This window comes from Pithys albifrons, chromosome 17 (assembly GCF_047495875.1).
Source record: "Pithys albifrons albifrons isolate INPA30051 chromosome 17, PitAlb_v1, whole genome shotgun sequence".
Lineage (NCBI taxonomy): Eukaryota > Metazoa > Chordata > Aves > Passeriformes > Thamnophilidae > Pithys > Pithys albifrons.
In genome coordinates, this window is record NC_092474.1 from 14,060,164 (window position 1) to 14,085,880 (window position 25,717).

At 55.4% G+C, this 25,717-nt stretch overlaps 1 protein-coding gene across 5 annotated transcripts in view; it reads left to right on the forward strand.

Annotated features, from left to right (window-relative positions):
* Positions 1-25,717, forward strand: part of OSBP2 (oxysterol binding protein 2) — a 121,547-nt gene that overhangs the window by 25,542 nt on the left and 70,288 nt on the right. For all 5 annotated transcript variants that reach the window (XM_071571932.1, XM_071571928.1, XM_071571930.1 and 2 more), the window contains one exon: positions 7,391-7,599. In XM_071571932.1, the coding sequence (XP_071428033.1) occupies positions 7,391-7,599 (209 nt within the window). The remainder of the gene's footprint in view (positions 1-7,390; positions 7,600-25,717) is intronic.

A 25,717-nucleotide genomic window follows, 5' to 3' on the forward strand; every position in this document is an offset into this window, starting at 1 on the left:
TAGTGTTGGGTCCTGGGTGTTGAGTCCCAGGAAGTGGCCTGGGAAGCTGCTGAATGGGTTGGAGGGGAATATTCCCATGATTTGTGGAGCTGGTGAGTACCTGAGCTGCAGAGCATCCCTCTGGCTGGTGAGGATTGCAGCCTGGATTGCATCCCTCTGGCTGATGGGAATTGCAGCCTGGATTGCATCCCTCTGGCTGGTGGGAATTGCAGCCTGGATTGCATCCCTCTGGCAGGTGGGAATTGCAGCCTGGATTGCATCCCTCTGGCAGGTGAGGATTGCAGTCTGGATTGCATCCCTCTGGTTGACAGGAATTGCAGCCTGGATTGCATCCCTCTGGCAGGTGGGAATTGCAGCCTGGATTGCATCCCTCTGGCAGGTGAGGATTGCAGTCTGGATTGCATCCCTCTGGTTGACAGGAATTGCAGCCTGGATTGCATCTCTCTGGCTGGTGGGAATTGCAGCCTGGATTGCATCCCTCTGGTAGGTGGGAATTGCAGCCTGGATTGCATCCCTCTGGCAGGTGGGAATTGCAGCCTGGATTGCATCCCTCTGGTTGACAGGAATTGCAGCCTGGATTGCATCCCTCTGGCAGGTGGGAATTGCAGCCTGGATTGCATCCCTCTGGTTGACAGGAATTGCAGCCTGGATTGCATCCCTCTGGCTGATGGGAATTGCAGCCTGGATTGCATCCCTCTGGCTGATGGGAATTGCAGCCTGGATTGCATCCCTCTGGCAGGTGGGAATTGCAGCCTGGGTTGCATCCCTCTGGCAGGTGGGAATTGCAGCCTGGATTGCATCCCTCTGGCAGGTGGGAATTGCAGCCTGGATTGCATCCCTCTGGCAGGTGGGAATTGCAGCCTGGATTGCATCCCTCTGGCAGGTGGGAATTGCAGCCTGGATTGCATCCCTCTGGCAGGTGGGAATTGCAGCCTGGATTGCATCCCTCTGGCAGGTGGGAATTGCAGCCTGGATTGCAGGCTTTCCTTTGAACCTGATCCTTCCTAATCTGTGCCCATCCTGACTGTGGCCAGTTGCAGATTAATCAGCCTTTAAATAGAACTAAATCGTGTGTTTTCACAGCAGTGTCAGTCCTGCACTTGCCATATGCCAGTTTGGGGGTGGTTTGTGCTTGGATGGGTTTGGGGAAGGCAAAAAGGGGAAGGAAAGAGAAAATCTGAGCTGTTTGTCAGGCACAGCTTGTGGTTTGTGAGAGCCCTGCTGAACTGAACCAGCTGTGCTGAGCATGGATGATGCTCTCTGGGAAACACCTCTGGAGCCACACGCCTGCTTCCTCTTGGGCATTTCAGCTCTGGGATTGAGGCATCATGAAAACCCTTTTTCCTTGAACCCAGGGAGGGTAACAACCCCAGGGGGTTTGGTGTCCATGGTCCACCCCTGTGAGCTCCTTGCCTCAAACAAAACCAGTTTTAAAGTGCTTTTTTGGGGATTTCTCATGCCTGAGAGGGACTGCTGAAATTTCAGTGGCTTTATATCCCACATTACTCCCAAGAAAGGACATGCAAAATCTCATTTTATTAGGAAAAGTGCCATGAAGGACTTTGCAGTGGGTTCCTGTGCCCAGCCAAGGGGCTGCACTGCGTCCAGTGGTTCAGATGTTGAGGATGAGCTGAGGGTGGCAGCGAATTCCAGCAGCAGATGTGAGCATGGATGCACTGGGAGCTGGTGCCAGGGCAGGAGGGAGGTGCTGGGGAGGAGGTGGTGGCACAAGAGCCTTTTGTTGGCAGTGAGAAACAGGGAGCATGGCTGCTGTCCCTGCTCCCTGTGGGAATGCTGGGGTCACAAGGATGGCAGAGCTCAGCCTAATCCAGAGAGCCTTGATAGGCTGTGGATCCTGCATGGAAATCCTTGTGCCTTGTTGTGAAACAGCATCCCGTGGGAAGAGCCAAGTGGGCACAAAGGGCCTTCCTGCCATTGTGGGGTCTCGGGGCTGAGTTGTCTTTTGTGCTGCCCCCCACTCGTTTTGGTAAGGAAACAACATACCCTGAGAGGAATTTCTAGCTCTGTTAATTAAGAAAAGGCTCAGCCTGATTCCCTTGAGGGCCGTGGTGATTGTTCAGCAGCATCTTCAATCTAAAAAAGGTGCTGAAAGCCTTTCAGTGCTCTACTATGGGCAGGCAGAGTGTGAATCCAGCTGGTGTGTCCTGTCTGTCCCCAGCTACTGCATTGCCCAGTTCTGCCTGGTTTGTTCCTTGTCCTTGATTCCTGTTTCTCCCTCTGCCTGCAGCAGTCCCTGCACCTGACTGCAAAGGGCATTTCCCAGTTATGCTGTGGATATCAATATTTCTTTATGGCTTTGGAGTCCTTAATGTTATGATATTTTCCAGTGTGATGGAAAAAATGGAATTAATAAACTGGTTTGAACTTAATCCATGAAAGAAACAGTGAGAAAAGTAGCTCTTAATCTCCTGAGTCAGGAGAGGTCAGTGGTGTAAGAAGCAATGAGGCTGTTGTAGAATCATGGAAGGGTTTGGGTGGAAAAGGACCTTAAAGATCATCTCATTTCACCCCATTCCAGGGCAGGGACACCTCCCACTGGACCAGGTTGCTCCAAGCCCTTTGAACACTGGCCTTGGACTCTCCAGGAAAGGAGCAAGATCTGCAGGATGAGAACATGAGGTCACTTTTCTGGGTATAACTTAAACTGTGTTTCTCTGTGGAGCTGCCTTAGCAGCATGGCTGATGCTGGAAAGTGGCCTTCCAGCTTTGGGGCAGAGCTGCAGGGCAGTGTTTGTGCAGCTCCCTGGAGAGATTTGGTTCTGGAGCATCAGCACCCTGGGCATTTCTGGCTCCCTCAGGAAGCTGGATGCTCCTAGGCAGGATGGCACCTCCCAAGGTCCCTGCGTGTGTCATACCTGCTCTGCTGGGCTGAACTGAGGTGCATGTTGAGCTGCCAGGGGTGCAGGTGCATACTCTGATCCCAAAGTTGGGCTGCTGGGAGCTCCCTGACCTCCTGACCAGAGCCCAGGCTGGGATTGTGCTGTGCCTGGGACACGGGTGCTGTGCAGACCAGGCTTGGCTCCCTGCTGGAGTTCTCTGCCTGATCCTGTTGGAGCTGTGAGAAAAGAAGTCAAATTTTAGGAGGAGCAAGACTCCCCAGAATGGTGCTAAGCTTTGCCAGGAGTCAGAGAAATTCCCTGGCATCCCTCATGCTTCCATAAGTGTTGGGAGCAGGTGTGAGTGGGGGGCTGTTCATTCCTTGCTGTGTCCCATTAACTTCCAGCAGAGCCACAGTTACAGTTACAAATTCTGTGTAAGCAGCATCCTGCCAGCATCCCATGCTCAACCTGTGGCTGTTGGGGTATCACCAGAGCCACAGGGCTTTTGCTCTGTTGATAGATCTGTCTTGTGAACTCCTGCAAAGTTTTACCATTTATATACAGTGATACTGGTACAGTTGTTAAAACTGGGCAGTCTCCTGGAGCTCAAGTGTCCCTTCAGAACTGGGAAGCAGGTCTTTAAATCAGGATTTGCTGCTCTTTTATGGCACTGCAGTGTGTAGATGCTCTGCCAGGCTGTGGAATACAAGTTGCTGAAATTTAGTCTCCAGGAGTTTTTCAGTGAAGCCTTTTTAAGGAACTGATGCTGTAAATTGTCTTGTCAAGCTTGGCGTGTTTAGATTTGTGGTGTTAAGGAGCTGAAGCAGCTTTTCCAGTCAAAAGAAAAAAGGGAGGAATGCTGCAAATAATATTTTCACAAGAAGATGTTTGAAGGTTTTTGCAGAATCTGTCATTGTGGTGCCTGGGATAGCAGAGCTGGGCTGGGCTGGTGGGGGCAGAGGGTGGTGGTGCCAGTCTGAAATGGCTGTTACTGTGTCAGCATAAAAAACCCAAATGTGGTTGTATTCAGAGCAGCAGCATCTGATGGCTTGCACAGAATCCTTGCAGGAACTGTGACCTGTGCAGCCATGGGAGTTTTGACAGCTGGAATAGGGGCCTGCTGGTGTTGTGGTAAAGGATATTCCTGCTTTTAGAGCAAGGAATGTCCCCTCTGATGACCTTGATGTACCCGTAAGCAGCACTGTTCTTGCCTCAGGAATGATTTTGGGGCCAAGCCATGGCACTGTGCCCATGATTCCTGGCTTGCTCTGTCTGGAGCCGGGTGCCCAGGCTGGGCAGTGTCTCTGTGCCTTGGGAATGGCTCAGGGATTCCATGGAGCATGTCCTGGAGCTTGGGGGATCTTGCTGCTGGGAAAAGGGATTCTGTTGACCCGTGACATGAGCTCTCCCCTGGCTGGGTGGGTGCTTTGGTCCTCCCTTTGATATCCTGGGGTACTTTTTCCCTGTTGCTGTGTCCTGGCCAGGTCTCTGTGCAAGGCTGCCAGTGCCCTTCCTGCCTCCCATGCACAGCTCTAATTTTATATCTCCGAAGGCGAATCCCATCAGTTGCTCCCTCGCAAAGCCAAAATATCCCGGAGACTCGGCTGCCTGCACCTCTGTGTGCTCCGTGGCCATGTTTGACCTCCCTCAGCTCCCTGCCCAGGTGCTCCATATGTGCAGGGCTGGGATTACAGCGGGAAGGGGAGCCAGGAAATCTGCCGGGATCACGTTATGCAATGGCTGAGCTGCCAGCGGTGAACAAGCAGATCCCGCGAGGGCGATGAAGGGCACCTCTGCTTCTCCCTGTGTGCACCCCGAGGAGGCTGCTGGCTCTGGGCTGGGTCAGGTGCCTGCCTCGTGTGTGGGTGCTGACGGATGGCAGTCGATTTCTCATGCAGATTGGCTTGGGAAGGGAGCTCAGAGAGCAAACTCCCAGTTTCCTTGGGCAGGAGAGCGAGGCTGTTCAACGGGTCTGCAGCTGGTTTAGTGCAGTCACCTTGGAGACCTTTGTTGTGGGTAGAAGAGAAAATCATTTTAGCATCTCTCTCAAGGTGGGAAGGGATCCCTCCTGGGAACTGCAGCAGCTTGAAGGGATGACTTGGGAATAAAAATCAGGGCTTGGTTTATCTGGGGCCAATTTACTCCCTGCAAAAAAGCATAACCACACTGTGCACTGGGCCCAAACTGGACCTGTGGAGCTGAGACACAGGAACCATAAATCTCTAGGAGGCTTCAGGAGGATTTCATGTCTGCATGTTGAGCTTGGATGTGGCCCTGGGATAAATCTGTTCTGCAGTGTCAGGGCTGAGCAGGCCAGAGATGTCACTGGGATGCTGTAGGTAGGCTTGGGGGTTTGGGGATTTGTCTTCCTGATCAGCAAGAGTGGCTTCCTTCTGCCCACAAGCAACCCCAGGAATAAGGTTGGCAGAGATCTCTGGATTGCTGCCTGTCCTTCCCTGGGAGGGGCTGGATCTCCATCCCACAAAGGACTCGATGGCTGACACTTTCTGAGAGCTGCTCTGTGCTGTGCCTGTAAAACCTCCCTCAAGAGACCTACAGACCCCTGTGCTGTGATCTTGTTGTGGAGATACAGAGTCATTCAGGTTGGAAAACATCTCTGAGGTTATCGAGGTCAGCCATTAACCCAACACTGCCAAGGCCACCACTAACCCATGTCCCCCAAGTGCCATCTACACATTTATTTAACATTTCCAGGGATGGTGACTCCACCACTGCCCTGGGCAGTCTATTCCAATGCTTAACCACTCTTACAGTGAACAGGTTTTTCCTGGTATCTCACCTGAAACTCCCCTGGCACTGCTTGGGATCATTTTCCCTTGTCCTAATGCTTCTCATCTGGGAGCAGAGCCCGACCCTCCCTGGCTCCTCTCTCCTGGCAGGGATTGCAGAGCCAGAAGGTCCCCCCTGAGCCTCCTTTTCTCCAAGTTGAGCCCCCCCAGCTCCCTCAGCCCCTCCTGCTGCTCCAGCCCCTTCCCAGCTCCGTTCCCTGCCCTGGACACGCTCCAGCCCCTCAGTGTCTCTCCTGTCTGAGGGGCCCAGAACTGCCCCAGGGTTGGAGGTGCCTCAGCAGTGCCAGCACAGGGACAGGCACTGCCCTGGCCCTGTGACACACCACGGCTGGCACAGCCCTGGGGCCACTGGCCTCTTGCCCACCTGGGCACACTTGGACTTGTGTCTAGGTGTCCAACACCCTCAAGTTCTTTTCCAGCTTTCCAGCCACTGTGCCCCCCGCGTGGAGCATCCCATGGAGTTGTGGTGACCCAAGGGCAGGACCTGACACTTGGCCTGTCCTTGTGTCTCTGTTTGAGGAGCTTGTCCAGCTGTGGTGCCTTGGATGTGAGTGCTGCCTGTGGGATGTCTCCACGGGTCTCTGCTGGATGAGAGTGCACTGGTGGTGTTTGGGGACTGTCACTGAAAGCCAGGAAATAAACTCTCCACCCCATTTGCTGGGTTAGAAAGCCAACAACATTCCTCTTCAGCAGTGCTGGATACATGGGGATTATTCCTCAAAGCTTGCACGAGTAGCAGCCCAACAGACCAGGTTATATTCATGAGATTAGTACACACTCAACGTGTTTGTATTACAGATTCACTGCATTTTCTGAATAGATGCATATTTGCTAATTATTTACAGGAACTTATTTGGATATGAGTAAGGGTCTTTTGAGGGTCTTTGCTGGTTGTTTGGGAACATCCCATTCCCCAGAATTCCCTTTTATGGTCCTGGATCTTCTGCTGAATCTTGACCAGGTTTCTGGTCAAGTCATGATGCACTTCTCTACTCCTTCTTTACTTTCACACTCTTATCTATGTTATCAAAACTAAGATATCTACTAGTATATGTTAATCACCAGGATAAGTAAATAAGGAAGCATAGTACCTATTAATCACTGATATAAGTAGATAAGGAAGCATTAGCTGGCACAAGACTTACTAGTCACAGATATGGGGAGCTAACACTAATCTCTGGTGTTCCTACTAAGCACTCTATGGCACAAAACCAACTATGAACCACCAATATGGGGACCATACACTGTTGTGCCAAAGCTAAAAGACTTTTCCAACATCTTCCCCCACTGCTTCAAAGTGTGTATGTATGGCCAGACTTGGCGAAGGCAGATTTGGGCAGGACTCTCCCCATGTGCCCTTCCAGCCTGGGCAGTGGATTGTTCAGGTGGGGCTCAGCGTGCACAGAACTGGCCCCACCGTTTCAGTCCTGAGGTCCATCTGCCATGGCCAAGTGAGCTTGGACAGTGACAGGGAAGTCCTTGGGACTGTCACAGCACCCAGCACTGACCGGGGCTGACCCTGCTGAGCATCCAAGATCTGACGGGATGGGATGGCAGGGAGGCTTTTACTGCCAGAGGACGGTCCCCACTGAGACTTGAAGTCACGACCATGGGATTCAGAGTCTGGAGTGCTCTCCATTACACCACGGGACCGCCCCACTGCTTCAGAGACTCCTAAAGAATTACACCTTGTTTGGTGGCAGGACCACTGACGCTTCTTTCTCCCTCTGCTCCCTGCAGGACACAGGCAGAGATGGCCCACACGTGCCGTGGGACCATCAACCTGTCCACGGCCCACATCGACACGGAGGACTCGTGCAACATCGTGCTGTCCAACGGGGGCAGGACCTACCACCTGAAGGCCAACTCGGAGGTGGAGCGGCAGCGCTGGGTCACGGCCCTGGAGCTGGCCAAGGCCAAGGCCATCCGCATGCGCAACAACCAGTCAGGTAGGGAGCTCCTGCAGCCCTCAGTGCCTGCCTGCCCCTCTCCTCCCTGCCTGCCAGTCCTGCAGAGCCTGCAGGGGTCTGGTTTCATACTCAGGGAGGTGGAGCTGGTGGTTTCACAGGAACACAGAGGGTTCCAACACAGGGCTGGGCGCAATCCTGTGGGCACCACTCGTCATCTCGGTTGGCTGGGCAGCTCTGGGGGGTCTTTAGAGCTGTGGTGATGGCTGTGAATTGTGGAGAGCCAGTAAAAATGTGCTCAGGATGCTTGTTGAAGGCAGGAGGATGTGCCTTTCTCCAGGAGTCTGTGCTGGTCGGTGTGGACAGGGAATGCTGCAATGCAGAGGTCAGTGGCCCATGTACCACAGGGGTGGTGTTCCCACAGCTTAGGGCAGTTTGGTAGATGACAGTATTTAGTTGAGCTGTGTCTGTGTGTCTCTCTCCTCCTCCCCCTTACACACACCATGCTGTGCTGTGGTGTTTATTGTGGTATTTACTGGAGCAGCTTTGGCAGTGCTGCATTGTGTGGAGCTGTCAGAGCCCCGTGGCTGTGTCACAGCCCCTCCCCAGAGGGACATTGTTACTGCTCTGCTGTGTGATGGGTTGGTTAACAAACAGGGTATTTTAGAAATATTTCAGTGTTTATAACTCTTTTGGGGTTAACATTGGTTTTTCTTCTGCAAACCAACACAGCTTCAAGTTGCAGAAAACAAACCTCAGGAATGAAGAAGAGAAGGCTCCAGGGAGAAGTTAAAGCTCCTTCCAGTGCCTAAAGAGGCTCCAGGAGAGCTGGAGAGGGACTGGGGACAAGGGATGGAGGGACAGGACACAGGGAATGGCTTCCCACTGCCAGAGGGCAGGGATAGATGGGATATTGAGGAGAAATTCTTGTCTGTGAGGGTGGGCAGGCCCTGGCACAGGTTGGGCAGAGAAGCTGTGGCTGCCCCATCCCTGGAATGTTCAGTCCTTGGAGCAGTCTGGGCTGGTGGAAGGTGTGCCTTCAAGGGGTACACAGACAGGAGAGCTGGAATGAAATGCTCTTTAAGATCCCTTTCAACCCAGTCCATTCTTTGATTCCATGATTATGTGAATGTATTAAAAATCTGTCTGTCTCCTCTGTCCTGAAATAAATCCACTCTCAGATCTTACATTAGATACTGGAAATCAGCATTTCCTCTTATTTCATCATTTTCACCTCTACAAGAGAGAAGATGGAGTGAACACCTGATTTTGTAATGCTTTGCTTAAAATGAAAATGTATCTTCATAAAATGCCCTGAATATTTCGGAGAAGGGCTGTGTGAATGTGAGACCAGGGTGATGAGGGGGTTGTGGTGGGTCCTGGGGGCACTTTGGTTCAGTGCCCATCACGCCTCACTGTCCTGGCCCAGGGTTGGACTGGCACACCTGCAGGTGCTGCTCCATGCCCTGCACTGTGGAGAACGTTCATCCAGAGGTACACTGTGTGGCTCAGCTTTCAGAGTCCCCCAGGAGCAAGGCTGGGCTTGGTTCAGTGCCCCAGGAAAACCCTCAGCTTCCCTGTGGTGGGAAGTGCTGCTGTGTGCCCAGCAAACCCACAGCACCGAGGGGGACCCAGAGCACAGCTCTGCTCTGACAGAGCAGGGCCGAGTGGGGGCTTTTGGGAATGCCCAGGAAAACCAGTGTCACCACATCTTGGGAAGGCACTGAGGAAGGATTTTGCTGTGCAGTAGTGGGGTTATCCTTGCAGGGCCAACTGCCCAGGGCACTGGTGTGATGGTTTGGAGCAGCAGGAGCAAACCCCCAGCCCTGGGCTGAGGTGGCATCTGTGTAATTAATGGTCACACAAGGTCAGGCAGAAGCTGATTCACGTGTGAGACATCTACCTGTTGGCCAGGATTGTTGAAGCATGGTGTGTGCTGGGGCACTGGCATCCATGGATTTAATTGCATGAAGCCTTCCAGTGCCTAAAGGGACTCCAGGGAGCTGGAGAGGGGCTTTGGAAAAGGGCCTGGAGTGACAGGACAAGGGGGAAGGGCTTCCCACTGCCAGAGGGCAGGGTTAGGTGGGATATTGGGAAGAAGTTGTTCTTTGTAGAGGTGGTGAAGCCCTGGCACAGGTTGGGCAGAGGAGCTGTGGCTGCCCCATCCCGGGAAGTGTCCAAGGCCAGGTTGGACATGGCTTGGAGCAACCTGGGCTGGTGGGAGGTGTCCCTGCCCATGGCAGGGGGTGGCACTGGAAGAACTTTAAGATCTCTTCCAACCCAAACCAAACCATTCCATGGTTCCCTGAGTCTAAGTACCTTAAAATTCCAGCTCTGGAATATGCAAATACTGACAAAGAGCACAGCAAATGGGGAGGAGGAGGAAGTTTCTGGGCACAGTCAGGCACACTGCCCACAGTCAGGCACACTGCCCAGAGTCACCCACACTGCCCCACAGTCACCCACACTGCCCACAGTCACCCACACTGCCCACAGTCAGGGACACTGCCCAGAGTCACCCACACTGCCCACAGTCATCCACACTGCCCCACAGTCACCCACACTGCCCACAGTCAGGGACACTGCCCCACAGTCACCCACACTGCCCACAGTCACCCACACTGCCCCACAGTCACCCACACTGCCCCACAGTCAGGGACACTGCCCCACAGTCACCCACACTGCCCACAGTCACCCACACTGCCCACAGTCACCCACCCTGCCCCACAGTCACCCACACTGCCCACAGTCACCCACACTGCCCACAGTCACCCACACTGCCCCACAGTCACCCACACTGCCCACAGTCACCCACACTGCCCCACAGTCACCCACACTGCCCACAGTCACCCACACTGCCCACAGTCAGGGACACTGCCCAGAGTCACCCACACTGCCCAGAGTCACCCACACTGCCCCACAGTCACCCACACTGCCCACAGTCACCCACACTGCCCACAGTCACCCACCCTGCCCCACAGTCACCCACACTGCCCACAGTCACCCACACTGCCCCACAGTCACCCACACTGCCCACAGTCACCCACACTGCCCACAGTCAGGGACACTGCCCAGAGTCACCCACACTGCCCAGAGTCACCCACACTGCCCCACAGTCACCCACACTGCCCACAGTCACCCACACTGCCCACAGTCAGGGACACTGCCCAGAGTCACCCACACTGCCCACAGTCATCCACACTGCCCCACAGTCACCCACACTGCCCACAGTCAGGGACACTGCCCCACAGTCACCCACACTGCCCACAGTCACCCACACTGCCCACAGTCAGGCACACTGCCCAGAGTCACCCACACTGCCCACAGTCACCCACACTGCCCCACAGTCACCCACACTGCCCCACAGTCACCCACACTGCCCACAGTCACCCACACTGCCCCGCAGTCACCCACACTGCCCCACAGTCACCCACACTGCCCACAGTCAGGGACACTGCCCCACAGTCACCCACACTGCCCAGAGTCACCCACCCTGCCCCACAGTCACCCACACTGCCCCACAGTCACCCACACTGCTCACAGTCACCCACACTGCCCTACAGTCACCCACACTGCCCACAGTCACCCACACTGCCCCACAGTCACACACACTGCCCCACAGCCACCCACACTACCCCTCAGTCACCCACACTGCCCACAGTCACCCACACTGCCTCATAGTCACCCACCCTGCCCCACAGTCACCCACACTGCCCACAGTCACCCACACTGCCCCACAGTCACCCACACTGCCCACAGTCACCCACACTGCCCCACAGTCACCCACACTGCCCACAGTCACCCACACTGCCCCACAGTCACCCACACTGCCCCTCAGTCACCCACACTGCCCCACAGCCACCCACACTGCCCAGAGTCACCCACACTGCCCCACAGTCACCCACACTGCCCCACAGCCACCCACACTGCCCAGAGTCACCCACACTGCCCCACAGTCACCCACACTGCCCACAGTCACCCACACTGCCCCACAGTCACCCACACTGCCCCACAGTCACCCACACTGCCCACAGTCACCCACACTGCCCCACAGTCACCCACACTGCCCCACAGTCACCCACAGTGCTCACAGTCACCCACACTGCCCCACAGCCACCCACACTGCCCCATAGCCAGGCACACTGCCCACAGCCACCCACACTGCCCCACAGTCAGGCACCCTGCCCCACAGCCATCCACACTGCCCCACAGTCACCCACACTGCCCCACAGTCACCCACACTGCCCCACAGTCAGGCACACTGCCCACAGTCAGGGACACTGCCCCACAGTCACCCACACTGCCCACAGTCACCCACACTGCCCCACAGTCACCCACACTGCCCCACAGTCAGGGACACTGCCCACAGTCACCCACACTGCCCACAGTCACCCACACTGCCCCACAGTCACCCACACTGCCCAGAGTCACCCACACTGCCCCACAGTCACCCACACTGCCCCACAGTCACCCACAGTGCTCACAGTCACCCACACTGCCCCACAGCCACCCACACTGCCCCACAGCCACCCACACTGCCCACAGCCACCCACACTGCCCACAGTCACCCACACTGCCCCACAGTCACCCACACTGCCCCACAGTCACCCACACTGCCCCACAGTCACCCACACTGCCCCACAGTCAGGCACACTGCCCACAGTCACCCACACTGCCCCACAGTCACCGACACTGCCCAGAGTCACCCACACTGCCCCGCAGTCACCCACACTGCCCCGCAGTCACCCACACTGCCCCACAGTCACCCACACTGCCCCACAGCCACCCACACTGCCCCACAGTCAGGGACACTGCCCCACAGTCACCCACACTGCCCACAGTCACCCACACTGCCCACAGTCACCCACACTGCCCACAGTCACCCACACTGCCCCACAGTCACCCACACTGCCCCACAGTCAGGGACACTGCCCCACAGTCAGGCACACTGCCCACAGCCACCCACACTGCCCACAGTCAGGCACACTGCCCCACAGCCACCCACACTGCCCCACAGCCACCCACACTGCCCACAGTCACCCACACTGCCCACAGTCACCCACACTGCCCCACAGCCACCCACACTGCCCACAGTCACCCACACTGCCCACAGTCACCCACACTGCCCACAGCCACCCACATTGCCCCACAGTCACCCACACTGCCCACAGTCACCCACACTGCCCCACAGTCACCCACACTGCCCACAGTCACCCACACTGCCCCACAGTCACCCACACTGCCCCACAGTCAGGGACACTGCCCACAGTCACCCACACTGCCCCACAGTCAGGCACACTGCCCCACAGTCACCCACACTGCCCCACAGTCACCCACACTGCCCCACAGTCAGGGACACTTCCCAGAGTCACCCACACTGCCCAGAGTCACCCACACTGCCCACAGTCACCCACACTGCCCCACAGTCACCCACACTGCCCCACAGTCACCCACACTGCCCCACAGCCACCCACACTGCCCCACAGTCACCCACACTGCCCAGAGTCACCCACACTGCCCACAGTCAGGGACACTGCCCCACAGTCACCCACACTGCCCCACAGTCACCCACACTGCCCACAGTCACCCACACTGCCCCACAGTCACCCACACTGCCCCACAGTCACCCACACTGCCCCACAGTCACCCACACTGCCCCACAGTCACCCACATTGCCCCACAGCCACCCACACTGCCCCACAGTCAGGGACACTGCCCCACAGTCACCCACACTGCCCCACAGTCACCCACACTGCCCCACAGTCACCCACACTGCCCCACAGTCAGCGACACTGCCCAGAGTCACCCACACTGCCCACAGTCACCCACACTGTCCCACAGTCACCCACACTGCCCACAGTCACCCACACTGCCCCACAGTCACCCACACTGTCCCACAGTCACCCACACTGCCCACAGTCACCCCCACTGCCCCACAGTCACCCACACTGCCCACAGTCACCCCCACTGCCCCACAGTCACCCCCACTGCCCCACAGTCACCCACACTGCCCCACAGTCACCCACACTGCCCCACAGCCACCCACACTGCCCCACAGTCACCCCCACTGCCCCACAGTCACCCACAGTGCCCACAGTCACCCACACTGCCCACAGTCACCCACACTGCCCGCAGTCACCCACACTGCCCCACAGTCACCCACACTGCCCCACAGTCACCCACACTGCCCCACAGTCACCCACACTGCCCAGAGTCAGGCACAGTTATTTTGGTTTGTCTCTTCCCATAAAAACAGCAGATGCAGAGCCTCCATGTCCCGAGGCTCTGGCTGTGCTGGGCTCCTCACGCAGGGCTGAGGGCAGTGCAGCAGAGCTGTGGCTGTGCTGCCTCACAGCTGTGCTGACTCAGCTGTGATCCAGCCCAGAGAGCTCAGGGGACAGTAAAACCACCACACTCCTCTTGTTCCAGGCTTTTCTGATCTGGTCTGAAGGGATAAGACAGTCTCTGAATAGATGCTGAATCCTTGTGCTGTGGAGTTTTTGCTGAGGATGCCACTACATTACTTTATGCTCTAACACTCACCTGGCTGATGGTGCTTTGTCACAATTAGAGATCTTTTAATTAAGATAAAGAGTTTGTGTGTTAGGTTTGACTGTTTTGCTTGAATCAAACTAAAATTCCTAATGTTATGTCCTTATGAGTGCTGGATGAGCCCTGGGTGGGCATTTACAGGTGGAAGGAGGATACTCTGGATTTTCTGTAGAAGTCCCCAGGTCCTTCAGGTCTGTTCACTTGGGAAATTGTCTGTTGTTTCCTCTTATCCTGAGTGATCCCCCAAATCCTTGTGATTCCCAGGTGGGCTCCAGTGGGCACAAAGGGTGGTGAGAAACCATATGGATTTGTGCTGACAAGGAGGAACATCAGTGGCTCTGGGAGGCCAGGGTGGGGTGAGGATTGCAGAGGGCAGCTGAGGAGGACAGAGGACCAGGTTTGTGTCTCATTCTGCCTTTCTTTCTGGGAAAGGACACAAGGAGCATCCTTATGGCCATCTCTGCTCATGGGCATGGCCTGGTGCCTGTGCCAGGGCCTCCCCACCCCCACAGGGAACAATTCCTGCCCAATATCCCATCTATCCCTGCCCTCTGGCACTGGGAAGCCATTCCCCCTTGTCCTGTCCCTCCATCCCTTGTCCCAAGTCCCTCTCCAGCTCTCCTGAAGCCTCTTTAGGCCCTGGAAGGGGCTCTCAGGTGTCCCTGGAGCCTTCTCTTCTCCAGGTGACCCCCCCAGCTCTCCCAGCCTGGCTCCAGCCCAGAGGGGCTCCAGCCCTGGAGCATCTCTGGGGCCTCCTCTGGACTCTCCAGCAGCTCCACATCCTTCCTGTGCTGGGCCCCAGGGCTGGGGCAGCTCTGCAGGTGGGGTCTCACCTGAGGGGGCAGAGGGGCACAATCCCCCCCTCCCTGCTGCCCACACTGGGGGACCAGCCCAGGGCACGGGGGGTTTTGGGCTGGGGCTTGTCCAGCCTCACCCACCAGCACCCCAAATCCTCCCCAGGAGAAGTTGCTCTCAGTCTGTTCTCCACCCAGCCTGGATTTGTGCTTGAGCTTGCCCTGACCCAGGAGCAGCTCCTTGCACTTGGACTTCTTGACCCTCATGAGATTCTCGTGTCCATCTCCTCCAGCCCCTCCATCCCTCGGGGTGTCCCATCCTGTCACATCGACTGCACTGCACACAGACACCCACAGACCTGCTGGACTGTAATCCAGGATTCTCCATGGATTTGTTTGTGCAGGAATCAGTTCTCCCTCACTGCCTGCAGGGTGTTTGAGGTGTGATGGGTGTAGGACTGGCAGGGTGGGATAACTCTGCACATATGTTGGAACTGGGAGACTGTTTTGGGGTGGGTGAACAGAGTCTGTGGAAGTGTTTTTAACTGGGTTGCTGGCTGGAGCTGTGCACCCACAGAGGCCATTTCACAGGTCTGATTTTCATGTCTATTTTTAAGAAACATCAAATCCTGTCCCCAAAGCAAGACTTGAGCTGGGAGACTTTGCTGTTCCTGTGCTGTGTGTCAGGAGCAGCTCTGGTTTCCCCTCTGCCCAGTGCAGAGCTGTGACTGTTTTGGTGTCGAGTTGTGAGCTGGGACGTTGGTGCTGAGACGTGTGACCTGGGCTGGCTGTCCTCATCCTGCTGCCTGGGGAGAAACCTGCCTGGGGATCCCGGCAGGATTAGTGGCAGAAAGGGAGAGTGGAGCTGAGCTGCTGGCTTAGCTCTCTGCTCACTTACCACGTGTGCTTAATTCCTCTGAAATACACGAGTGGTGTCACAGGAGGGGCCCAGACCTGACTGCACAGCTCCCCTTGAGCCTCTGCTCAGCCAAACCTGGCATTCCTGTTTCTGCTTGGGATTACAAACTGTTGGTAAAGTTGTAATAAACTTGATCTGCCCACAGATTCCATCACCTGCTTTCATCAGTGCTGGATATGACCCTGTGCTCTTCTCTGTCCTGAAAAATCAGATTTGTGAGCTCACCCTCTGTATTTGCTGACCGTGGTTGGTAGGCTTCCTTTAAGGAAAAAATACAAAAATAGATAAAAATCTGTCCTTTCTTTTTAGTGAAGTATCATGAGATACAGGAATTATATGAGTAGTGAATATATGAGGATGGTGTTCTTGGCAAAGTATGCAAGAGAAGGGTAGGAATCTGTCCCTGGTATTTTAAACACTAAGAAAACTCCCCAAAATGGACTTGGGCTGCTTGGTGAGGGAGTTGGTGACTCCTTCTGACCTCCTGCTTGGGGGTGCCTGGAAGGAGACTGAAAGCCACGCTGGGATTCAGGTGCTCTCCTGATCTGGAGCAGATTCCAAACTGACTGAAGGTGCTTTTGGTGTTCATGGAACTAAAATCCAGGAGTTTACTGGAGAGGTCAGTGCTGGTATCTCTGCCAGCACCACCTCACCTACCAACCACCTTCAGAGGCTTCTGACTCCTTTGGCTGGGGCTGAAGTCAGTGCAGCAGATAACTGGGATTTGATGAGTGGAAAAGGCAGAATGTAGGTTTGCTCCATGGGCAGCTGTGATCCTGTCCCTGGAGAGACCCTGGCTCTCCCCACGTTGGCTCAGAGAGTTTTCAGAAGAACTTAAAAAACCAAAATCAAACCAAAAACCCAAACAGGCACAAGATTAAGCAGATAAATGAAACCTCCTCCACCAGGGGAAGGGGAATGATGGAATGTAAATTTTCCATCTGGGGGAATGGCAGTGGAAGATGGTCAGTGCTGCAGGAAGTGTGCTGGCCCACAAGTCTGATGAGGAGCAGCTGAGGGAGCTGGGGGTGCTCAGCCTGGAGAAAAGGAGGCTCAGGGGGGACCTTCTGGCTCTGCAATCCCTGCCAGGAGGGGGGATCTGGGGGGGGTCGGGCTCTGCTCCAGGGCACAGGGACAGAAGGAGAGGAAATGGCCTCAGGCTGGGCCAGGGCAGGGGCAGGTTGGATATTGGCAACATTTCTTCATGGAAAGGCTGGTCAGACACTGGCACAGCTGCCCAGGGCAGTGGAGGAGCCTCCATCCCTGGAAGTGTTCAAAAACCGTGTGGATGTGGCACTTGGGGACATTGATTAATGTGAATGTGCTGCTGATGGGTTGATGGTTGGACTTGATGATCTTAAAGGTCTTTGCCAACCTGAATGATTCTGTGGCTGAGTATATGAAAAGTTGAGGGCAAGTGCCTGTAACAAAAAGAAGGAGGAAATTATCACATCATAGGTTTAAATGGAGCAGGAATAATTAATATTTTGTACAACACCCAGTTGAATGGTGGCACTCACTGCAGGGAGCCAGAAAATCCAGACTCAACAGGTTTGGGCACAATTTCATCCCTTGAGATACAAGCTCTAACTCTCTGTGTACACAATGTGACCCAGGAGGTCCTTAGGCAGCACAGCTCTGGAAGTGGAGGAGCAATGCCCAGAGGAACCACTGCCTTGTGCCCTGTCCCCCTATCCTGCTTCCAGAGTACGAGTTCCAGTTTGCTTGCCAGGGAAGAGCTGGAATTGCCAGAGTGTTTGGGCTGATGTCATTCAACTATTCTGGGGAGGATTCACTTGGAAACCACCACCCTGTGGTGTAGGTCTGCCATTTGGGATGGTGGGGGTTGACTGCTTGTGTTATCTGTTATTCTTCCTGCCTTAATCCATTATTTTCTTCTTGGCAAACAGGGAGTGATTCAGGCAGCATTTTGGACTGCAGGAGAACAGGAGGTCTGAGTGCTGCCAGGGTAGGGAGGAGGGTGGGTTGTAGTGGTGGTGCCTTCTGCTCTGTCCTGGGATGAGTTTCTACTCCATCAGAGTGGGAAGGGAGAATCCAGCTCTGGAGAGGAACACTGGAGCTGTAGAGATCCCACCACAGGGTTGTGCAGTTGGGTGGGTGAGACCCAAGGGGCAGCTCAAGAGGAACACTGGAGCTGTAGAGATCCCACCACAGGGTTGTGCAGTTGGGTGGGTGAGACCCAAGGGGCAGCTCAAGAGGAACACTGGAGCTGCAGAGATCCCACCACAGGGTTGTGCAGTTGGGTGGGTGAGACCCAAGGGGCAGCTCAAGCCAGCAAGTGGTTCCCCTTCAGCATCCTGGATCAGGCCTTTATGGTGGCATTAAAAAATAGCCATAATTAATTATTACTCAGCTTTCCCTCTAATGTCTCTAGTGATAATGTCACTTCTGTTGCTTGATTTATCTTGGCTGGTTTTTGTTCTTTTTCCAAGTCAGGGGTTTGTTTGTAAAAGCCATTTTGACTTGGGCCTGTGGCACTGCAAAGCATCTGCCACCTTCCCTGCCCTGCTCTGTGAATTACCCCCTTGTTGCTCCTCCCTGTCCCCCCAGAGGCTCCTGGCCAGGTGGCCTTGGCTTGTGCCTCTGCTCTGGCTGTGGCAGGACAGGACAATCCCTGTCATTGTTGTCCTTGTGTCCTCAGCTCCAGCTCATCTCTGACTGTAACAGTCCTGCTATTTCCAGCTCTTTGGACAAAAGCATTCCCTTGTCCCCTCCTCCTGTGAGTTCCTGCATCCCTGTGAGCTGTTTTCCCTCTGCTGGAGAGCTCGTGTCTGGAGGCTGCCAGTGCTGTCACCTGCCTCTTTATCCTTGGAGTCTTTTTTCCCAGGATAGCTGGCTGCTGTTAACTATGCCAGGAGCTGCTGCCATGGGAGGTAGAATTGACAGTGCTGTTGAGATGGAGCCATTTATTTGGACTTGCCATTTCTAATGATTCCTGACTCCCCTCAGTGCCTTCTGCACTCCATGGTGTTCTGTCCTGCAGTGGGCAGAGTGCTCTGCCCCTCTGGTTTCCCTGTTCCATTGCATCAGGAGGGGTTGCTCCACCTCAGCCATCCCCAGTGAGCTGCAGCCAACACTTGGGCTCCTCCTGGCTGGCCAGGGACAGGAAGGCTCTAGAGAGGGATCTGGACAGGCTGATCCATGGGCTGAGGCCAGTGGGGTGAGGGACAGCAGGGCCAAGTGTCAGGTCCTGGCCTTGGGTCACGATAACCCCATGGAATGCCCCAGGCTGGGGGCAGAGTGTCTGGAAAGCTGAAAAAGGCCCTGGGAGTGCTGGTGACAGTGGCTGGACACTATTCCAGGTGTGCCCAGGTGGGCAAGAGGCCAGTGGCCCCAGGGCTGTGCCAGCCATGGTGTGTCACAGGGCCAGGGCAGTGCCCGTCCCTGTGCTGGCACTGCTGGGGCACCTCCAGCCCTGGGGCAGTTCTGGGCCCCTCAGACAGGAGAGACACTGAGGGGCTGGAGCGTGTCCAGGGCAGGGAACGGAGCTGGGAAGGGGCTGGAGCAGCAGGAGGGGCTGAGGGAGCTGGGGGGGCTCATCCTGGAGAAAAGGAGGCTCAGGGGGGACCTTCTGGCTCTCCAGGAGGGGGGAGCCGGGGGGACAAACGGCCTCAGGTTGTGGCAGGGAAGGTTCAGGTTGGATGTTGGGAAAATCTCTTAATGGAAAAAGGTGACTGAGTGCCAGGGGAATCTCGGGTGATGGAGCAGTTGGCAAGAGTCCTAATCATGGAGGTCTTTGGTCCAGATGGTTAAAATAAGTGGTCTGAACACATGTCTGACATAAGAAATTCAAGTGACACAAAATAAAAAAGTGGTTTCCTATTTTTGTTGCTTTTGGAGTGTGTCTGTTCAGCCTGGGAGTTTTCCCTTGATTTGGAATTTGCAGGCCTAGAGCTGGGAGGGGCAGAGGGGTGAGTGGCTGGTCAGGTTGTCTGAGTATCTGATTGTGATGGGTGGACATCCAGCTGGAATGGGCTGTGAGCATCTGACTTCCACAGGGCATGGAGTGACAGGACAAGGGAGTATGCCTTTAAACTGAGAGTAGGTTTAGATGGGATATGGGGAAGGAATTGTTGGCTGTGAGGGTGGGCAGGCCCTGGCACAGGTTGGGCAGAGAAGCTGTGGCTGCCCCATCCCTGGGAGTGTCCAAGGCCCAGTTGGAGCAACCTCATGGAAGGTGTTCCTTGCCATGGCAGGGGATGGAACTGGCTGGTGTTTAAGGTCCCTTCCAACCCAAAGCAGTGTTGGGTTGTCTTGTTTGCAGTCTCCAGCTGCTCCCTTCTCCTGGCTGCTGCCTGGCAGTGCAAACACGTGAAGGATGAGAGGAATCTGGAGGATTTTCTATTCCACAGCCCAGGAACTGCTTCCCCCCTCCCCCTCAGCTCCCCTCTTTTTTCCCCTACTCTGTTTTTAGTTCTCCTGCTGCTTGTTTGCATTTCCCTTCCATGTCAGTGTGGAGTACCCCCAGGACTGCTTCCCTCCTCGCTGTGGTGCTGATCTTCCCTGTTTCCCAGGTACAACACGATGTTCTCAGTTATTCTTCCCCAGATGTAATCCCTGATAATCATTCCTAGCGAAGGAACACGGAAAATGGTGCTTACATAACAGCCAGGCATTAACCATTCCGGCAGGAGCTCAGGGAGCTGCAGTAAATAGGCCATTCCTCTGCTCCGGCCCCAGCCTCGGAGTGCGCGGGGGGACCACGAGCTGCTCAGTCATCCCCGCAGGGCTGTCCCTGCTCTGCTGGGAGCTGCCCTGCCCATGGCAGGGATGGAACGGGATGAGTTTTAAAGTCCCTTCCAACCCAAACCATTCTGGGATTCTTTGACAAGACAAGGGGAAATGGCTTCCCACTGCCAGAGGAAAGGGTTAGGTGGGATATTGGGAAGGAATTGTTGCTGTGAGGGTGGGCAGGCCCTGGCACAGGTTGGGCAGAGAAGCTGTGGCTGCCCCATCCCTGGGAGTGTCCAAGGCTGGGTTGGACAGGGCTTGGAGCAACCTGGGCTGGTGGGAGGTGTCCCTGCCTGTGGCAGGGGGTGGGATATGACTTTTGAGGTCCCTTCCAACTGAAACAATTCCATGACTCTAATTCTGAAGTGGGGTGGGAAGTGATGTCACAGCTCCTGGAGCTCTCCACAGCTGCTGCAGGACACGCTGTGCGCCTGCCCCACAGCCCCAGCCCATGCCCCTGCCTGCCCTGCCCTGTGCACTCCAGGGTGCAGCAGGGCAAGGGCATCCTGGGGCTCCACCCTTCGAGCAGTCACCCTGTGCTTTTACCCTCTTGGCAGCCTCTTGGCATGTTTTGGGGCTCCTGAGACCCATCAGGAGGTGCTGCTGTAGGTGAGCCGGGCTGGCTGCCTGGCCTGGGTGGTTCCTCCGTGGAGCACTGTGGGCTCCTGTGTACTCGGTGTTCCCGGTGAGGCAGCTTTAATAACCCCCTGGAAATGAATGCTGGAACGTGAGGGAGCAGAGGCGTGGAGGGGGCGGGGGGCTGGCAGGGCTGGCAGAGCAGCAGCAGCAGAGCAGGGTGGGCAGGACGCTCCGCACTCACGCTGGAGCTTGGGAAGAAGCTCCTGCGGGAGGAGGGGGGTGGGATGTGCAACACGAGGATACTGGGGGAGGTCTAGCTCGGATATTTGGAAAATTCCTTTATGGAAGGGGTTGTCCAGCCCTGGCACAGACTGCCCAGGGCAGTGATGGAGTGCCTGTCCTTGGAGCTGTGTGGATGTGGCACTTGAGGACATGGGTTAGTGGTGGCTTTGGCATTGCTTGGGGAATGATTAGACTTGATGATCTCAGAGGGCTTTTACAATCTTAGTGGTTCCATGATTCCATGAAGTTTTCTGGCAGAGCAAGCCCCTTCTTTCCTCACCAGAGTGACCTGGGATGGCTGCAGTGAAGGAAAAGGGGTTTTTTTGGCTGAGCTGATGCAGAAGTTTGGTGCAGGTATGCAGGGAAGAGAAACCCTTCTCAGTCCTTGCTCAGTCCTGCATCGTGGCTGTGGGAGCTGGGAGGTTGGGGAATAATCCAGGAGATAAAGTAGCCCATTGCAGACAGAGGGTTCAGGTCAGTTCATCCCCTGCAAGGTGGAGAGCAAATGTTTCACCAGCAAAAATGGGAGAGGGATAAATTGCTACAATGAGGATTGTGCTGTTCCTTGAGCTGGTTTGGGTTAGAAGCGATAATAACGCTCTCTTCATTCCACCCCCTGCCATGGGCAGGGACACCTTCCACTGTCCCAGGTTGCTCCAAGCCCTGTCCAACCTGGCTCTGGACACTTCCAGGGTTGGGGTAGCCACAGCTTCTCTGCCCAGCCTGTGCCAGGGTCTCACCCTGTGTCCCAAGGTGTGGATTCCAGCCTCTGGATGAGCCACTCTCTGACGCTGAGCCCAGCTCGGGGCTGCCCAGGATCAGGTGTAAGTGGCACCTGTGGCCCAGGGCAGCAGCACCCACAGCAAGGCAGGAGGAGGCCAAGCCCCTCCACCTGCCTGTTTCTCCCTGGAAGTAGTTCCCCCTCCTTCCCCACCATTCCCTGGTGCCACCCAGCCAGCACAGTGGCAGCTCTGGGAAATCCCAGCAGAGGCTTTACTGGGTGTGACAAGGGTCAGGATGTGCCCCCTGTCCTCACCTGCTCCTCATCAGAGAGGTGCCAGGAACTGAGAGGCTGAGGGGTTGCTCCTTTGGCTGCTCCCAACCTTACACAGCCCCATGTCCATGAACAAGCCACAGGTGCAACAGCACGTTAATCCCAACCAGGAGGAGCATCCCAGTTCCCAGTGCCTGCTGGTGCTCAGTGAGAAGGGACCATCTGCACTGACATTCATCCCAACTCCAGCTCCAAGTTACTAAAATGACAAACCCAGTTAATATTAGCAAGTGTAGCAGAGAAGTAGTGACATGGATCATCCTTCCCACTTCTGCACCCACGCAGGAGTGGGGATTTTTGAGATCCCAGGGAATACACACTGTGCAGGTGGCACAGAGCCAGGAGAGACTCACCCTTGGTGACAAGGCTATGGGCTTTGAGCAAGAAAACACTCTCATATACTACAAAGTTGTTATTTTTCACAACAGGCAAAGAATGTGGTTTCCTTAAGTACCAGTGACACACCAGGTTTGGTTCTGGAAGACTAAATTGCTTTCAAAAATATTTGTGCTAAAAATAACACCAAAGCTTTCAAAGGCTCCGAGTGCTGTCTGGAATGGGAGCATGCAGCATATTTACATGCTGGAGAGCCTTCCTCCCAAACTGAGAATCCTGGGTTTCTGGAAAAATGGCACATGGAAAGGGACTGGACAAACAGATAAAACAAAACTTCATCCAGTGGAGGAACCAAAGGACAGGACTGCCTGAAAGAAGCCTACAAGGAAGATGGAGAAGGACTTGGGACAAGGGCTTGGAGTGACAGGGCACAGGGAATGGCTTCCCACTGCCAGAGGAAAGGGTTAGGTGGGATATTGGGAAGGAATTGTTGGCTGTGAGGGTGGGCAGGCCCTGGCACAGGTTGGGCAGAGAAGCTGTGGCTGCCCCATCCCTGGGAGTGTCCAAGGCCAGGTTGGACGGGGTTTGGAGCACCCTGGGCTGGTGGGAGGTGTCCCTGCCCATGGCAGGGGGTGGGACTGGATGAACTCTGAGGTCTGTTGCAGATCAAACCATTCCATGACACTGTAATTCTGAAGTGGGGTGGGAAGTGAGTTCACAGCCTGAGGCCATTCCCTCTGCTCCTGTCCCTGTTCCTGGAGCAGAGCCCGACCCCCTCTGACTCCCCCCTCCTGGCAGGGATTGCAGAGCCAGAAGGTCCCCCCTGAGCCTCCTTTTCTCCAGGCTGAGCCCCCCCAGCTCCCTCAGCCCCTCCTGCTGCTCCAGCCCCTTCCCAGCTCCGTTCCCTGCCCTGGACACGCTCCAGCCCCTCAGTGTCTCTCCTGTCTGAGGGGCCCAGAACTGCCCCAGGGCTGGAGGTGCCCCAGCAGTGCCAGCACAGGGACGGGCACTGCCCTGGCCCTGTGACACACCATGGCTGGCACAGCCCAGGGGCCCCTAACCTCTTTCCCACCTGGGCACACCTGGAATAGTGTCCAGGCACTGTCACCAGCACCCCCAGGGCCTTTCCCACCGGGCACTTTGCAGCCACATGGTGGTTTGCTCCCTGCTCCCATCCCAGGAGATGCAGCAGGAGCAGGTTGCCCTCTCTTGGCACGTTCCTTCCATGGAGTCCTGGCTGAGCTCTGCCTCCCTGTGGCACTCGGCAGGATTTGCCCTGAGGCTTCCCAGCGATGGCCCTGCGGAGAGAGCCTGGGCTCCAAGTTGCTGGGGCTATTTCACAGAATCACTGAATCATTTGGGGTTGAAAACAACTCCAAGATCATCGAGTCCAGCCTTTGACTGATCACCTCCTTGTCAACCAGAATTTGCTTCCTGTAGTTGACTTTGTAACCAGCCTTTATAAAGGATGGTGTAGGAGAGAGGGATTTATCAGCCAGACCCTGCTTGGGCACTGTCTGGTGGGGCTGGTGGGGAAGAGCTGCTGCTCCTCTCCCAGCATTTCAGGTCCTTCCCAGCCCCAGGCAGAGCCCTCAGGCTGCTCATGGCATGTGGTATCCTGTGGGGACCCCCAAAGCCTCCCCACCCACATGCCAGGATGAAGCAGCTCATCCAGCCGGGCTGTGCTGGCATCTTGTGGTGTGTTTGCTCCTGCAGCCCTTGGGCTCCTCCTGGCGCTGAAATCAGCCCCCCTCATCCTTCGGGCATTTCCCTGGATCCTGCCTGGGAAATTTATAATGCTGGTGGAGTTTAGGGATCTTTAAGTTAAAATTGTCACTCCAGGGAGTGAGGATCAACTTCCAGAGAGTGTAATTCCACTTTTATACAGCTCGGCTTTTTATTTTATTTCATTTGCTGAAAATCTCTGTTGCATAATAACTTGTAGCCTCTTCTGTTGGCTCCACTGGAGAGAGGTGGGATGCATGGAATGCTGCTGCTGCTGGGGGTCCCAGCTGCACTGGGATGAGGACATTTGATCTCCCCCCTCAGGAAGGGCCCGTGGTCTCCACCACTGCCATGTTTATTCATCAGTATTTAAAGAATTTATGTCCACGTTTATATCATGTTTGTCATCTAGGATTGAATAAAAGGAAAATTCATTGTTGCCTCAGATCAGCATCGTGGAATTAAATAATGCAAAAAGAAGGGATTTATCAAAACCAAGTTTCTGGACTAGTCACATATTGAGTGTATTCAGTAACTGTATATTCAAGAGGCTGCACAAACTTCTTTTACTGCCAGAGATGGCAGGAGGTGACAGCTGGCCCTGGGGCTGTCCCCTCCTGGTCTCGGTGTTGCCTGACCACAGACAGATGGACAGCAGTGGAAAAACTGACCCAGCTGGACACACTGGGGAGGGGAGGTGGGACCCTGAGCTGGTGTGCAGGGTGGACACCCCAGGGACACACAGGGACCTGGCAGGAGGTGCCTCAGCAGTGCCAGCACAGGGACGGGCACTGCCCTGGCCCTGTGACACACCATGGCTGGCACAGCCCAGGGGCCATTGGCCTCTTGCCCACCTGGGCACACCTGAGCTCCTGTCCAGGCACTGTCACCAGCACCCCCAGGGCCTTTCCCACCGGGCACTTTGCAGCCACATGGTGGTTTGCTCCCTGCTCCCATCCCAGGCCATGCAGCAGGAGCAGGATGCCCTCTCCTGGCACGTTCCTTCCATGGAGTCCTGACTGAGCTCTGACTCCCTGTGGCACTCGGCAGGATTTGCCCTGAGGGTGCTGGAGCTGCCTCCAGGGGAATCATGGAATCCTTTACATTGGAAAAGCCCTCAGGTCCAGCTGTTCCTCACTGAAGGGATGTTGCAGTGAAAGGAGGTGG